We start from the raw sequence: 16,298 nt of genomic DNA, 5'->3' as shown, positions 1-16,298 counted from the left end.
CGCAGCAAAACACGAGATACAACTGAGAATTCCGTACATGCGATACATTGAGTTTCACGTACACACGTTATGTATTAAGTTTTACATATATGGCAGATAAATAATCGTGAAGCACGCAAGCACTCATGGCAGAGTTCGTGTAAGTAGTCGTGACTCGGATTGACTTGTTTATCTCGATCAGAAGCTGAAAAGTCGAGTCATTCACGAACGGTTGAGTATAGTGGGGAGTGGCGCCCAGTTGTGGACACCCAGTGTATCAAATTAATCGCGATATACTCTGCTTAATTATTAGTGGAGCAAGCATGGAGTAATTAAGGTGGTTTTATAATTATTTTTCAAAATTTAAATATATTACCTTTCAAAATTAAAATTATCACTAAATTTAAATATATTACTTTTCAAAATTGAAATTATTACTAAATTTAAATATATTACTTTTCAAAATTGAAATTATTACTAAATTTAAATGTATTACTTTTCAAAATTAAAATTAGTAATAAATTTAAATATATTACTTTTCAAAATTAAAATTATTACTACATTTAAATATATTACTTTTCAAAATTGAAATTATTACTAAATTTAAATATATTACTTTTCAAAATTAAAATTATTAATAAATTTAAATATATTACTTTTCAAAATTAAAATTATTACTAAATTTAAATATATCACTTTTCAAAATTAAAATTATTAATAAATTTAAATATATCACTTTTCAAAATTAAAATTAGTAATAAATTTAAATATATTACTTTTCAAAATTAAAATTATAGCTAAATTTAAATATATTACTTTTCAAAATTAAAATTATTACTAAATTTAAATATATTACTTTTCAAAATTAAAATTATTACTAAATTTAAATATATTACTTTTCAAAATTGAAATTATTACTAAATTTAAATATATTACTTTTCAAAATTAAAATTATTACTAAATTTAAATATATTACTTTTCAAAATTGAAATTATTAATAAATTTAAATATATTACTTTTCAAAATTAAAATTATTACTAAATTTAAATATATTACTTTTCAAAATTAAAATTATTACTAAATTTAAATATATTACTTTTCAAAATTAAAGTTATTACTAAATTTAAATGTATTACTTTTCAAAATTAAAATTATTACTAAATTTAAATATATTACTTTTCAAAATTAAAATTATTACTAAATTTAAATGTATTACTTTTCAAAATTAAAATTATTACTAAATTTAAATATATTACTTTTCGAAACTGTTACTAAAAATTTAGTATAGATGTAAAGACCCTCTCAAAATCTGAGCTGTAAAATTTCAATTGTCAGGTTGAAGGAAGTTTCTATTGTTATATTAATGTTTCATCACATCAACTTTTAACTGCAATTTACAACCTTTAATTGCAATATACAATTTACAATTTGTTATTAAATTTTTATGGCGCATGACAATATTACTATGCAGCTGCTACAACCACCAGAAACATTCATGAATCATCAAGGAGCATTTAAGCAGTTCATTTTAAATAAGATAGGAAAGATTCGTAATGTTTGTTATAGATAAACGAGGAAGATTATTTATTTCAAATTCCCGACCTTCGTTCACTGATTAGTAAAATGTGAACTCAAACATTATTATTGAACCCATCACTACCAATGACGAACGTGTCAACAATTAGTTTTGAAGTTCTAATGGATGTTATATGTGAAAAATTATTGAAACAGTACCAAAACACAGTTTTGAGCCCACGACTGCCAATGAGGATCAAGTCAACTACTAGTTTTAACATGCTTATGTATGAAAAATTATTGAAACAGTACCAAAACACAGTTTCCTATCAAATCGACCGTGGACGATGACTATAATCCCTTTAGTCTTCAGTCACAAAAAGCTAGCCATAAATTTCAGCAAAAAAACATCTGAACCCTCATAATTTCAAGTAAAAAGCCGTAAAATGGCGTCTACTAACATTATACAAACAAACAGATCTACAAATAACTGCATAGTCAACATCTAGTTGTCTTAAGATGAGTTTAAATTCACATTCAGTAATAAAATGTTCATATTGGTTCGAGCAGACAGCAACCTGATTGAGTTCCTTTAACACGTGCCACTTAAATGAGTTCAAAGGACCAACATGCTTCGATAGAAAGAGAAATGGGTCGGAACGAAAAAAATGGCCGTCAGGGGAAGCAGGATGGGAATACGTTAATAGTTTTCGAAGAGGTTCCGTCAGAATAGCGTAAGTGTTGTATATTTACACTGGCGTTACAGGCTCACACCTGGAAGCAGGAATAGCGCCGCTTCTTTTTCTTCTAAAGTATTTTCTCGGCTGTGCGTCAAACGGGCCCTAACAAAAGGGATACCCTATTTTATTTTTCCTGTCGAGTTTTTGGAGGGGGTTGTTGTTGTTTCATTACGGATTTATAATGGTATTGGCGTTGGAATTCGTGGTTTGGGGATTTATGGGGTTGGGGATTTAGGGATTTGGGTATTTAGGGATCTAGGGATTTTTGGATTTGGGTATTTAGGGATCTAGGGATTTTGGGAATTAGAGAATTAGGGATTTAGGGATTTAGGGATTGGAAATTTAGAGATTTGGAAATTTAAGGATTTTGGAATTTAGAGAGTTGGAAATTTAGGGATTTGGGAATTTAAAGAGTTGGAAATTTAGGGATTTGGGAATTTAGAGAGTTGGAAATTTAAAGAGTTGGAAATTTTAAGAGTTGGAAACTTAGAGATTTGGAAACTTAGGGATTTGGAAATTTAGTGACTTGGAAATTTAGGGATTTGGAAATTTAGAAATTTGGAAATTTAAGGATTTGGGAATTTAGCGAGTTGGAAATTTAGGGATTTGGAAATTTAGAGATTTGGAAATTTAGGGATTTGGAAACTTAGGTATTTGGAAATTTAGTGACTTGGAAATTTAGGGATTTGGAAATTTAGAAATTTGGAAATTTAAGGATTTGGGAATTTAGAGAGTTGGAAATTTTGGGATTTGGGAATTTAGCGAGTTGGAAATTTAGGGATTTGGAAATTTAGAGATTTGGAAATTTAGGGATTTGGAAATTTAGAGATTTGGAAATTTAGGGATTTGGAAATTTAGAGATTTGGAAACTTAGGGATTTGGGAATTTGGTAATTTGGTAATTTGGTAATTTGGTAATTTAGTAATTTGGTAATTTGGTAATTTGGTAATTTGGTAATTTTGTAATTTGGTAATCTGGTAACTTGGTAACTTGGTAATTTGGTAATTTAGTAATTTGGTAATTTGGTAATTTGGTAATTTGGTAATTTGGTAATTTGGTAATTTGGTAACTTGGTAACTTGGTAACTTGGTAACTTGGTAACTTGGTAATTTGGTAACTTGGTAACTTGGTAACTTGGTAATTTGGTAATTTTGTAACTTGGCAATTTGGTAATTTTGTAATTTGGTAATCTGGTAACTTGGTAACTTGGTAATTTGGTAATTTGGTAACTTGGCAATTTGGTAATTTGATAATTTGGTAATTTTATAATTTACTAATGTGGTAATTTGGTAATTTGGTAATTTTAGAATTTAAGAATTTGACAATTTGACGATTTAACAATTTGACAATTTGACAATTTGACAATTTGACAATTTAACAATTTGACAATTTGACAATTTAAAAAGTTAACAATTCAAAAATTTAACAATTCGACAATTAATGGATTTACAAACGTAAAAATTTTCAAATTAAGAAATTCAATAATTAAAGAATTTAGGAACTTGTTAATCTGTACACGTAGTAATTTCATAATCCCATAATTTATTAACGGAAATATTTTGTGTCGCTTTAAAGCTTGAAAGCTATAAATAGAAATCAGCGAAAAGCTGCCATGTCTTTCGTTCCAAACATCCATCACAGACATTTGTTACAACCGGTTACTTCCCGTGAAAAATGTTCACATTCGCATTAATATCCGTAGTATAAATAACTACTCTAATTTTACGATTGAGAAAAATGAAAACATTCTTCACAGAAATTATGCAGAAATCCTTTCATCTAACCTAACATTACTTCTGACATATTATAACAAAATAATGTCTCTTGTCTTTAAAAAGATATTCGATTATTTTATTATTGTTATTACTTTCAAGCTTAAATACCTTCACTTTCGTAAAAATAAAATAACAAATCAGTCTTTGCATCTTAAACAATCATAAACAAACGAGAAACATTTATTTTTCTTTAATAAATGCATACACGAGCCTAACATTTATCTTGTCAAAAAATATTGTACCTTATAAAAAAAATGACAGCACAAACACATAAATTCAATAAATATTTTGCCCCAATAAAAACAATCTTCTTAACCCAACAAATACAGAAATATTTTTAACTTGTCAAATTTGTTATTGGAAATTAAAAAACCACTTGGAGGGTCCTCTCAAATGAAATCAGATACGGGGACATCAAGAGGGTAGTTTACACCCGCTTAACTCGATCGTGAATTCTCCCGGGCACAGTCAAAGACCGGAACGACGTCGGTATGCGTGCAGATGGTGGTCGTAAGAGGGGTAGTCTAAAATAATAAAGAAGCTGGCACAAAGATGAGGAGTGTTTGTGTTTCTATATACGATGTCCGATCACGAAAAGACGAGTCGCAACTGGAAAAACGCGTATTCGAAACACAATATTCGAACGGGCCGATAGTAATCGATAGTTTCCTGCAAAGTCTTCTCTCGAGTTTTCAACGAACAATACCGGCTATTTTCGTTTCTTCCGGCGAAGGAAACGCAAACGCTTTTCATCGAATTCCATTATTTTCGTGGTTGTTTGTGAATCTGCAATTGGAATTTTGATCAGTATAAATAGAATTAAAGATGCAAAGACCTTGATGAAATAAAACTTTCATCGATATTCTCAATACAGAATTGCATGCTAATAATAATATATACAGTATGTCGGAAAAATAACGGAACTTTTTAAACAAAAAGAAAATTAGTTATTTTGCTAAGATTAATTTTTTTATTCAAAATACATCCGCATCAATATATCGCTGGGCTCACATAACGTTAACATAGATTTTGTTATGTCGTTTTGCGGAATCGCTTCAAACGCCCTTGTCACAGCTGCTTGGACTTCTCTTCCTACGAAGAGATTACGGCACGTGGTATTGCAATGTCGGGAATTACGGTGCGTGGAACTACGACGCGTGGAATTAATAACGCGTGGAATTACAACACGTGGAATTACGACGCGTAGAATTACAACACGTGGAATTACGACGCGTAGAATTATGGTGCGTGGAATTACAGCGCGTAGAAGTACAGCGCGTGGTATTACAGCGCGAGGAATTACGACGCGTGGAATTAATAACGCGTGGAATTACGACGCGTGGGACTACGACACGTGGAATTACGATGCATGGAATTACGGCGCGTGGAATTACAACATGTGGAATTACGACGCGTAGAATTATGGTGCGTGGAATTACAGCGCGTAGAAGTATGGTGCACGGTATTACAGCGAGAGGAATTACGGCGCATGGAATTACGACGCGTGGAATTAATAACGCATGGAATTACGACGCGTGGAATTAATAACGCGTGGAATTACAACACGTGGAATTACGACGCGTAGAATTATGGTGCGTGGAATTACAGCGTGTAGAAGTATGGCGCGTGGCATTACAACGCGAGGAATTACGGCGCATGGAATTACGGCGCGTGGAATTAATAACGCGTGAGACTACGACGCGTGGGACTACGAAGTGTGGAATTACGACGCATGGAATTACGACGCGTGGAATTAATAACGCGTGGAATTACAACACGTGGAATTACGACGCGTAGAATTATGGTGCGTGGAATTAATAACGCGTGGAATTACAACACGTGGAATTACGACGCGTAGAATTATGGTGCGTGGAATTACAGCGCGAGGAATTACGACAAAGTTCCATTACTTTTCCGACATGCTGTATAACAAGGTGCTACCTTGACTAACTAGCGCAAAATAAGAGATAAGATAAATTAATCGAATAATATGAATAATAAATACAGCTTGACATGCGATCGCAGACATTATTTTCCCACTTAAACGGTAGTTTGGTTTACAAAATCGGAGCAGATACAAACTTACCGCGATATGAAGTATAATTACAAACCAAATTTGGAAGAATTGCATTCCAGTTTGAAGTATAGATCAAGGGAATATATTTTGGAGAACACGTTGCATGGAGTCCCATATTTCGCGGACCAAACTCGACCTAAATGGGAAAGGTAACTATTAAAAGTTTTATAGAGTATTTATTCTACTTAAAGTTTTATAGAAAAATATTTTAAACGGGATGAAAATGCATTTGTTCAGGGTGATGTGGTTTATTTTAACGATGGCGTCCGTCTTGGCTGTTGTCGCCATAATCGTGATAGTTTTGGAGAAATTTGAAACTGAACCAACCATAACGGGTTTAGATACGGTGACGGATCATATTAGTATAGAATTCCCTAAAGTTTACATTTGCTTCAATTGGAATCATCTGAATCATTTAAACTTACCACAAGTAAGTTTACTTTGAGTAAAATAATATCAACTTTTAATTAAAGTTGCATTGTAATAACCTTATATAATCAGAAGAATAATAATTGTTTATAATTTATAATTTAAAATAATTTATAAATAAAAATAAATAATAATATATAAAAATTTATCACTTATAATAATTATTATAATTTAAAATTTATAATAATAGTTTATAATTATTTGTAATAATTTTTACCTAAATAATTTTCCTCATCTAACTTCAAAAATTTTCGATTAGAATGAAATAGAATTGTACGAACAAGTATACAATTGGACTTGGGGTACCACCATTAATTTTGACGTACTAGAATCTCTTTATAGCAAGAAAAACAACTTCCGTAGTAATTTTGAAAATATGAGTCCCACCTGCACCAGTTTGATTAGCAACTGTGAATATAAGTAAGAAAAAATTAGTATCCAACAATAATTTATTATAAAATTAATTTATCATGATTTAAAACTAGTTACTTCTTATAGAAATGAGAAAATACCATGTAACGAATTATTTACGAAAGGCCTTGTTGCTGTGGGTGAATGCTGTATACTCAAGACTGTGGAGCCCCTTAAACATACGGATATTTCATGGAGTCTCGAATTTGAAACTTTAAACTTTAGCTCTCCTTGGAGGTAGTATTATTTTTTAACTTACATTTAAATTCATACTGAAAAGTCAAGAATATGATCTCCTTCTTCCACCATAAATTATTCATTCGTATAATGAACGTGTCTAAAAAAATTTCGAACGACAAATAATTATTATTTAGACTTTGATTAGTTTCTTAGTTGGTCGCCGTTAACGTACTTGGCGCCACCTGTGCTATTTTGAACCTATTTCAATGAATATCGATTTTTCCTGCTTAATCGGTACTAATATGTATCAAATGTACCAAATAACTTAATATAAAATACCTCAGAAAGCATAATATGTAGTGAAAGATACGAAATATGACTTTTTATAATTTTCTTTCACGCGTATTCGAACGTGTAGTTTTTCAGGTTAGTTCATCTGCTTCGCCGCTCGATGGCGCGACATGTTCCATTTTTCTAATCGTTACTTTTCATACTCCTTTTCGTAACAATTTACACAAACTAGAAAGTATATCATGCTTAAAACTGTGTTAAATTGCAGATTATATTTTACAACAAACGACGCTCCAAGCCCGCAATCAGATGAAAGACAGATAATAGAAGCTTATTATCCGTCACACATCGAATTTGTCACCGACATAACGTACACGACATCCGACATTAGTTATTTAACTCTTCATCAACGGAAGTGTCTTTACAGAGCCGAAGATACGAATGTAAATGAATGCCAGATCAATTGTTTAACTGATCTACTGTTAGAACGCTGTCATTGTTTACCGTGGTTCTTATCGGATGTCGATAAGAAAGAATGTTCTTTACCGATGTATTCGTGTTTGAATAATCATTATCTCGACACGAGAAATTGCTATTGTTGGCTTCGCTGTAATCACACGTCGTACACAGTACGAACTATAGCAAAATCGACTAATAACAAGACCAAAATTATGTTAAGAAATTGGCCAGCAGCACTTTACAAGAGGGAAATGCGATTTGGTTATTTAGATTTACTTGTATCGTTTGGAGGTATTGCGAGTCTCTTCTTAGGATATTCGTTGCTGACTTCTGTTGAAATGGGGTATTATTTTAGTCTCAGGACGTATTGCGGAGCTGTACTTATGTCATCTCGTGAAAAATGTAGCATAATAACTGTTTATGTAATGGAGAAAGTTCGTCCGAAAAAAGATGATGATCTGAAATACTATCCATATATCGATTAGCTATTTTCTGTATTTTTGTCAAACATAGCAGTATTAAGAATGGAATCAAATATATATAATACCAGGTATTAAATAAAATATATCTTATAATCTAATTTAATTTTTGTGTGACGGTGCACTTAGTTGCAAAAGGGTTCTAAAGAAAATAGCGAACTTTGCTAATTTAATCACCTATTATTAAATGGCGCTAGGTGTTGATTTCTTCAGCTTAATAGACGATGCTATACGTTAAAATACGTCGAGAAGCTACACTAGGTCTGTTTGATTGAGGCGCTCCGCGCCTAACCTAACAATGTTGAGCGAGCGAGTAAATTTCACTCTAAAGCAAAAATAGTCAACCGTGTCATCCGGTTGAATTGGTTGAGTGGTGCAAGAGAAAAACGTGGACAAAAATGTTGAAAAGTCAAGAACATAAGCGCGAGCAAATTCAATTTTGCATTAAAGTCTACGGAGATATGGTTTTTCGGTAATTATTCCTCGGCGGCATGCGCGGGCGACGCGTAGGAGGAATATACACGATAATGAGTATGCAAAATCGTTAATTACTCACTTTCTGAGCACAGTCTATGAACTTTTATGATTAAAGAATGGTCAACAATGCATTATTTACATGGTTCGATCATAAAAGTTAATAAATAATGTTCGGTTAATGAGTAATTAATTATTTTGTGTCAGCATTGCGATACGTACATGAGCCGCCTATGTCAATTCTACTGCGCTTGCAAAGTGCAATATTTCGGTACTTTGACGACGTAGTATGGTTCCTGAGGTATTTAGAAACAAATTTCTATTAGGGTTTGATGCGTTTTGATGCCTAATAAAGCCAGGAAATCAATTTTTGTCGAATTCTGGCGAAAACGGTACAGGTGGCGCCATCTAGCGGCGAGCGGCGGAACTACGAAAAACTAAAATTTCGATTTTCTCCGAAATTAAGGAATTCTACGTATTTCTGAGGGTCAGAAATTGTTCTGTGACTTCTCTAGAACCTATATAATGCCACAAGAACCTTCTCAGAGCGCTAGAAAAGAAAATAGAAAAATAGTCCAAAACATGGACTAAAAAATTGGCGTCCATCTAGCGGTGAAAGTTGGAACTACAAAAATATAAAAATGCGATTTTCTCGAAAATTAGCGAACTTTGAGTACTTCTAAGGGTCAGAAAGTGTTATGTGATCGCATTAGAAGCAAAATAATGCAATAAAAGCTTCCTAAAGGCTTTAATAAAGAAAATAAAAAAAATGTCATTTTATGGAGAAAATTTGTGGCGCCATCTAGCGGCGAAACTGCGAACTAAACTGAAAAAACGTATGTCCGAACACGCGTTAAGGAAAAATATAAAAAGTAATATTTCGCAACCTTGACGACGTAGTATGCTTCTTTAGACATTTTAGAGCAATTTTTGTTCAATAAGCTTTACATTTTTTGCCTATTAAGCCCAGAAAATCAATTTCTATTTGACCCCTTAACGTGTATTCGGACATACGTTTTTTCAGTTTAGTTCGCAGTTTCGCCTCTAGATGGGGCCACAAATTTTCTCCATAAAATGACATTTTTTTTATTTTCTTTATTAAAGCTTTGAGGAAACTTTTATTGCTTTATTTTGGTTCTAACGCGATCACATAACACTTTCTGAGCCTCAAAAGTACTCAAAGGTCGCTAATTTTCGAGAAAATAGCATTTTTATATTTTTGTAGTTCCAACTTTCACCGCTAGATGGACGCCAATTTTTTAGTCCATGTTTTGGACTATTTTTCTATTTTCTTTTCTAGCGCTCTGAGAAGGTTCTTGTGGCATTATATAGGTTCTAGAGAGCTCACAGAACAATTTCTGACCCTCAGAAATGCATAAAATTGCCTAATTTCGGAGGAAATCGAAATTTTAGTTTTTCGTAGTTCCGCCGCTCGCCGCTAGATGGCGCCACCTGTACCGTTTTGGACCGAATTCGACAAAAATTGATTTTCTGGCTTTATTAGGCATCAAAACGCATCAAACCCTAATAGAAATTTGTTTCTAAATACCTCAGGAACCATACTACGTCACCAAAGTGTCGAAATAATCATTCTTTTATTTTTCTTATATGCGTGTTCGGACCCTCATTTTTTAGGTTTAGTTCACCCGCTTCGCCGCTAGATGGACGCCAATTCTTTAGTCCACCAACAACACTATTTGTATATGTCATGTAATACTTTGTAGTTTTATATCTTTTGTTATTCTGTCGTATTGGTGAAAAACATGTGGACCGTAGAAAAGACATTAAAATTAATTGAGGACCTGCGCCGCGAACCGTGTTTATGGGACAGGAAATGTGAAGAGTTTAAAAATAAAGAAAAAAAGAGAGACGCTATGAATAATTTAGCTGAAAAGAATGGGGTGACTTCTGCTGAATTGGAACGAAAAATTCATAGTATGAAAACACAGTTTTATCGTGAAAGAAGGAAATTATTTAATACCAAACGGTCTAACGCGGCATCGAAAAATTCAAATTGGTTTGGATATATGCCATTAATGTTTTTAATACGAAAAAGCGAAACAAAGTCTAGTAACGTTCAAAGTACGAACGTTAAAGAGGAACAAATTGAAGTAAGAAAATATCATTCATTTATTGTATTACTTTTTATCAAATAAATACATGTCTGTATGTAAGGAGTTATATTTGAAGGTTATAATATAATGTTTTTGTCTGCAGGTAGAGAGCACTAATACTGAAGTCGAAACGACAAATGACACAGATCAAACAGAAAATGAAAATGATGTAGAAAATGTCTTCCCGATTCCAGAATATGGTGGACATGAAGTACAACAGAATGGAAACAATGTCGATAGTACGCAGTTGTTGGAGTGTTCAAAATGTCTGACTATGTCCACTCGTGATGAATTATCAACTTTTGGAGAATACATTGCATGTACATTGAGAAACTGTAATAGGCAACGCAAAGAAATCGCAATAGCACAGCATCAAATTAGCAATATTCTATTTAATTTAGAAATGGGTGTGTACAGTAATGTAATTCAACAACAATCTAGACAGTGTGCTGATACAGATGGTGAAAGAGCTACTGATGATACCCAACTGGTTGTTGACAGTTAGAACAGTAATTGCATTGTACAAAGTCACTTGTATAAATGTATATATGTACATACAAATTTTTTTCTTTTGTTGCTGTCAGAGAAAAGTTCTCAGGATAATATTTTCTGCATAAGTATGCATTAATAGTGTCAGAAAAATCATTGATTCATGACATTATTTCATCTTTTATTTTGTAAAACCTTACAAATTGTGGATTTTTTATATTACTTAACTGTCATAAATGATTCAAAGAGACTGATTTAAATAATACACCTGTATATCTTACATTCTTTACTAAAAATAAATTTTATACTAAATTTATAAACCTTTATATTTGTATGCCCATTGAAATCTATTTACTCTATATTTCTTTGAAACCAATTTAAAAAGTTATGTTCATGTTGGAAGGTGCTGAAGTTAGCCATTAAGTTGATGTGAGAAAGTGCTGAAGTTAGCCATTTATTTTACATACACAGCCTTTATGTGTATATATAGGTCAGAATGTTAAAAAATGAATGATCTATTTATACATATTTTATAATAAAAGTTGTAGTTAAAAGTTATAATAAAATGAAGTATTTTTATTATTAGTTTTATTATTATTTTTAAGTAGAATAAAGTGCAATACATTGAATGACTTGAAATTATTGAAAGTGGACTTTATGCGCAGTTTCAAAATCAGCTCATTCGAGTAATAAAGTTCTTATAAGTTAATGTCTATTTAATTCCTTATTTATAATCTAATAATGTCATTATCAAGAAACTTTTAGCTTATATCTAAATAATTAAGAATTTTGAAGTTCATAATAAAGAATGATAAATGGATAAACAGAATTTTATAATTTATATAAATTTATTATTATTTATATTAATATGTATTTATATAAAACGTGATCAAAAGTTGACACAGATTCTGCTACAAATATAATGACGTTAATGATCTCTTTCTTATTTGTTATCAATGACCTAACCTAACCATAACAAAACCTATCCTTTTCATCTTTTTATAGTTTATGTAGCGTGTCAAAGACAAAACATCCTAATGTCAAGTATCTTCCAAAAAAGTAATTCAGCATTTAATAATAAAAAGTTTTAAATTGTGAATAAATAAATTTAAATATTAAGTTCAGTTTTACACTGAAACCCGAATGTGTCATTACAGTGCGTTAATAATATTTGGATAACGACTGTATATATTTAATTTTTCATTTCCTTTGCGTGGAAATAAGTGAGAGCAAAATGGTTCTCGCAGATTTAGGTCGAAAAATAACATCTGCATTACGGTCACTTAGTAATGCGACCGTAATTAATGAAGAGGTATAGTATTTCTTTTAACACATAACCTTACAAATTTTGACAAGTATTTCAACTTGTAACATATGTTCTTTCATGTTACATGCAATGCTCTTAGATTTCTTAGTTTTCAACTTTCTTTCTATGTCTTCAACAAAATTATTCTTTGGTTTACTTAATTTTTTACTATATGATCTCAATTTCATTACAAAATTAAAGTAGTGATAATTGATTATTAATTATATGTATATTTAAAATATCAGAATATTTGAATGTCTTATTATATTATATTTATTATATATTCAAATATAAAATCATATTTACATAATGTAAATGTTTTATGACAACAGTATTGAAAATATGTTTTTATGATTGTATAATAACTACAAGAAGTTGTATTCAGATGTTTATAATGTTAGCTACTATATATTCATCAGTATACATTCTTTTTCATAGTAAGTTCATTTAAATGTATAATAAGCAATAAAGTTGATTTTACATTAAATGGGTATTATAATAAATAGTTTTTCTGATATCAGAATGCTTGCAGCAAATAAACATGTTATAACTGTTGCACATTTGTGCTTGAATTCACTTACAGGTTTTAAATTCTATGCTAAAAGAAATATGTGCGGCATTACTTGAAGCAGATGTTAATATTAGGCTTGTCAAAAAGCTAAGGGAAAATGTACGTCTTGTTATTGATTTTGATGATATGGCTGGAGGACTTAATAAAAGGAGGATGATACAAAGCGCTGTCTTCAAAGAGCTTGTAAAGGTGAGTTAAACAATTTCTTTACTATAACCTATTAATATGACTTATAACTGATTTTTTAGTATAGCATTTTGAATTTGTATTATAGTTGATAGATCCTGGAGTAAAAGCTTATCAACCAATAAAAGGACGTTCCAATGTAATTATGTTTGTCGGTTTGCAAGGTTCAGGAAAAACAACTACCTGTACTAAACTTGCTTACCACTATTTAAAAAAAAATTGGAAGGCTTGTTTAGTTTGTGCTGATACTTTCCGTGCAGGAGCATACGATCAGATCAAACAGAATGCAACAAAAGCACGAATTCCATTTTATGGAAGGTAAAAATTTTTGTTCATAGATTATTTGTGTGAAGAACTTCCTAATTTTTTATTGAACACTTATACAAAGCAATAACATTACAATAAATTAATCAAACGATTTTTTTTATGAAGCTATACAGAGGTAGATCCAGTAGCAATAGCACAGGATGGTGTAGAAATGTTTAAAAAAGAAGGTTATGAAATAATTATTGTTGATACCAGTGGTCGGCACAAGCAAGAGGAATCTCTGTTTGAAGAAATGCTTCAAGTTGCTAATGCCATTGTAAGTAACAAGTTTCCAAGTAAAAGTTTATATAAGATCCTTCATCTATGTTCTATGTGAAATGTGCAAAATATCAACTTTTTGCAGCAACCAGACAATATAATTTTCGTAATGGATGCAACAATAGGACAAGCTTGTGAAGCTCAAGCAAAAGCTTTTAAAGAACGCGTTAATGTTGGTTCTATTATTATTACAAAGCTTGATGGACATGCGAAAGGTGGTGGTGCCCTCTCGGCGTAAGTTTTATATTTTTTAACAATCTTTCTCAAGTTTTATAAAAAATATAATGTAAGTTAATGCAATAAATAGGATCAAGTGTATAATATAAATATATTTTTACAGGGTTGCTGCGACACAAAGTCCAGTAATCTTTGTGGGTACAGGAGAGCACATAGATGACTTAGAACCGTTCAAAACGAAACCTTTTATTAGTAAATTATTGGGTATGGGTGACATAGAAGGTCTTATAGATAAGGTAAACGAATTAAATCTCGATGATAATGAAGAACTGTTAGAGAAAATCAAACACGGACAGTTTACTTTGCGAGATATGTATGAGCAGTTCCAAAACATTATGAAAATGGGGCCATTTTCTCAAATCATGGTAAACTCGATTTCCTTTATGAATCTGAACAGTTGTGTAACAACTATGACAAGTTTAAGTAAATGAAATGTCTTTTCTTAAATAGGGAATGATTCCTGGTTTTAGCCAAGATTTTATGCCAAAAGGTACGGAGCAGGAGTCTGTGGTCAGATTAAAGCGGTTAATGACCATTATGGACAGCATGAACGACTCAGGTTATTTTTCTTTTATATTTGAATAAATGTTTCTTATTTCAAAGTTCATAAATTTGTAAATTTAAAAGATTGGCAGCAACTAATTTTTGCCAGTAAGTTGTTATAATTTATAACCTAGAAAAATATTAGACTGATTAATTTCTTTTAGAACTAGATAATAGGGATGGAGCAAAATTGTTCAGTAAACAGCCGGGTAGAATAGTAAGAGTGGCACAAGGATCTGGGGTAACTGAAAAGGAAGTCAAAGATTTAATTACACAGTATACAAAGTTCGCAGCTGTCGTGAAAAAGATGGGTGGTATTAAAGGTTTATTTAAAGCTGGAGACATGTCAAAGAATGTAAATTCAACACAGATGGCAAAATTAAATCATCAAATGGCAAAGATGATGGATCCAAGAGTCTTACATCAAATGGGTAAGTACTTTACATAAATAATGATTTCCTCACTAAAACGATAGTCCATTTCTTTATTGTGTACTTTATTTTTAAACATACAATAATACAAAATACTTAATCGTTCAATTATTTACTTAAGGATTAGCATCTCCTAACATTTGGTAAAGTCCATACCATAGATGAACTACATAAAACAAGACAAATTATTTATTTAATTAATATTTTTTAGGCGGCATGCCAGGACTGCAAAACATAATGAAGCAGCTCCAACAGGGTACAGCTGGTGGGCTCGGAAATCTAATGGGAGGTTTTGGTGGAAAATCGTGAAAAGAATTTTTAGGCTCAAAATTTGTTAAATATCATTCAATAGTAAAGGGAAGAAAAACGTACGGAGAAGAGAGAAAGTATTTTCAAACCTGTACTATCACCGACAATGATTTCATGAAGATTTCCATTTTATGTTTATAAATCTTTTTCAACGCGAAAAAAATAAAACGTGATATTCAGTACCGTACGCATTTTACAATACATTTCATTCCCTCATCTTTTTTACTTGCATTTAATTTGTAATTTTAATTAACCGCAGTTTTGTGTAATGAATGTGTATCGAGCGAGCTGTTAGCGGGCGGTTGGAAGCGGCTGGTTAAAGAGCGGTCAGTTAGAGAGCGGGCGGTTGGAAGCGGCTGGTTAAAGAGCGGACAGTTAAGGAGTGTGCAGTTAGCGGTCGATAAGTAGAAGGTCGAAATAAACGGAGGAGAATTTCTACGACAACAAGTTTTATTTTTCAAATGCTTTCGTCAAGCATGATTACAAAACCAAGCAACAAGAATCTCGTTCTTACATCGTGTAGTCTTAAGAACGACGGTCGTCGATAATTCATAGGTACATATTTAACAAACGATATACATGGTAGTTGTATCTAACGATAGTAATCGATACTCGATTATTTTATCCGTTACATTTTTCTCGGCCTGTTAATCTTCTCGTTCGAATAGCTCTATTGCTATATAGTACATTCGTTTTTGCTAGAATTAATAATGTTAAT

At 31.6% G+C, this 16,298-nt stretch overlaps 3 protein-coding genes and 1 long non-coding RNA gene across 8 annotated transcripts; 3 read left to right on the top strand and 1 right to left on the bottom strand.

The window, feature by feature from the left end:
* Positions 1–9: 9 nt before the first annotated feature.
* On the top strand, positions 10–8,400 carry LOC105661972 (sodium channel protein Nach). Of its 2 annotated transcripts, none has more exons than XM_076541048.1 (7): positions 10–316; positions 2,065–2,228; positions 6,017–6,235; positions 6,324–6,516; positions 6,775–6,935; positions 7,014–7,163; positions 7,666–8,400. In XM_076541048.1, exons 3-7 carry the CDS (start codon positions 6,102–6,104, stop codon positions 8,339–8,341), a joined length of 1,314 nt encoding a protein of 437 aa, XP_076397163.1. In that variant the 5' UTR covers positions 10–316; positions 2,065–2,228; positions 6,017–6,101; the 3' UTR covers positions 8,342–8,400. The 2 variants fall into 2 exon arrangements, with proteins under 2 accessions (XP_076397163.1, XP_076397162.1); XM_076541047.1 differs by lacking the exon at positions 10–316 and adding an exon at positions 1,334–1,781.
* On the bottom strand, positions 3,720–7,666 carry LOC143265996 (uncharacterized). Of its 4 annotated transcripts, none has more exons than XR_013040881.1 (6): positions 7,446–7,666; positions 7,186–7,364; positions 7,028–7,098; positions 6,733–6,923; positions 6,121–6,222; positions 3,720–4,795 (listed from the first exon to the last, which is right to left on the bottom strand). It is a non-coding gene; the product is annotated as an uncharacterized LOC143265996 (long non-coding RNA). The 4 variants fall into 4 exon arrangements; XR_013040882.1 differs by having other exon boundaries at positions 3,721–4,795; positions 7,186–7,263; XR_013040883.1 differs by having other exon boundaries at positions 7,005–7,098; positions 7,186–7,666.
* A 2,068-nt stretch (positions 8,401–10,468) lies between the features above and the next one.
* LOC100881882 (uncharacterized) lies at positions 10,469–11,994 on the top strand. Its single transcript, XM_076541719.1, has 2 exons — positions 10,469–10,920; positions 11,027–11,994. Exons 1-2 carry the CDS (start codon positions 10,573–10,575, stop codon positions 11,426–11,428), a joined length of 750 nt encoding a protein of 249 aa, XP_076397834.1. The 5' UTR covers positions 10,469–10,572; the 3' UTR covers positions 11,429–11,994.
* Positions 11,995–12,372: 378 nt separating this feature from the next.
* Srp54k (signal recognition particle 54k) lies at positions 12,373–15,767 on the top strand. The gene is made up of 9 exons (XM_003699337.3): positions 12,373–12,724; positions 13,302–13,478; positions 13,564–13,793; positions 13,908–14,058; positions 14,146–14,294; positions 14,401–14,662; positions 14,748–14,856; positions 15,005–15,271; positions 15,483–15,767. Exons 1-9 carry the CDS (start codon positions 12,647–12,649, stop codon positions 15,578–15,580), a joined length of 1,521 nt encoding a protein of 506 aa, XP_003699385.1. The 5' UTR covers positions 12,373–12,646; the 3' UTR covers positions 15,581–15,767.
* The last annotated feature ends 531 nt before the right edge of the window (positions 15,768–16,298 follow it).

The sequence above is a fragment of the Megachile rotundata genome, chromosome 16 (assembly GCF_050947335.1).
Source record: "Megachile rotundata isolate GNS110a chromosome 16, iyMegRotu1, whole genome shotgun sequence".
Classification (NCBI taxonomy): Eukaryota; Metazoa; Arthropoda; class Insecta; order Hymenoptera; family Megachilidae; genus Megachile; species Megachile rotundata.
Note: the sequence above shows the minus strand (reverse complement) of the source record. Positions and strands in the feature narration are given on the sequence as shown.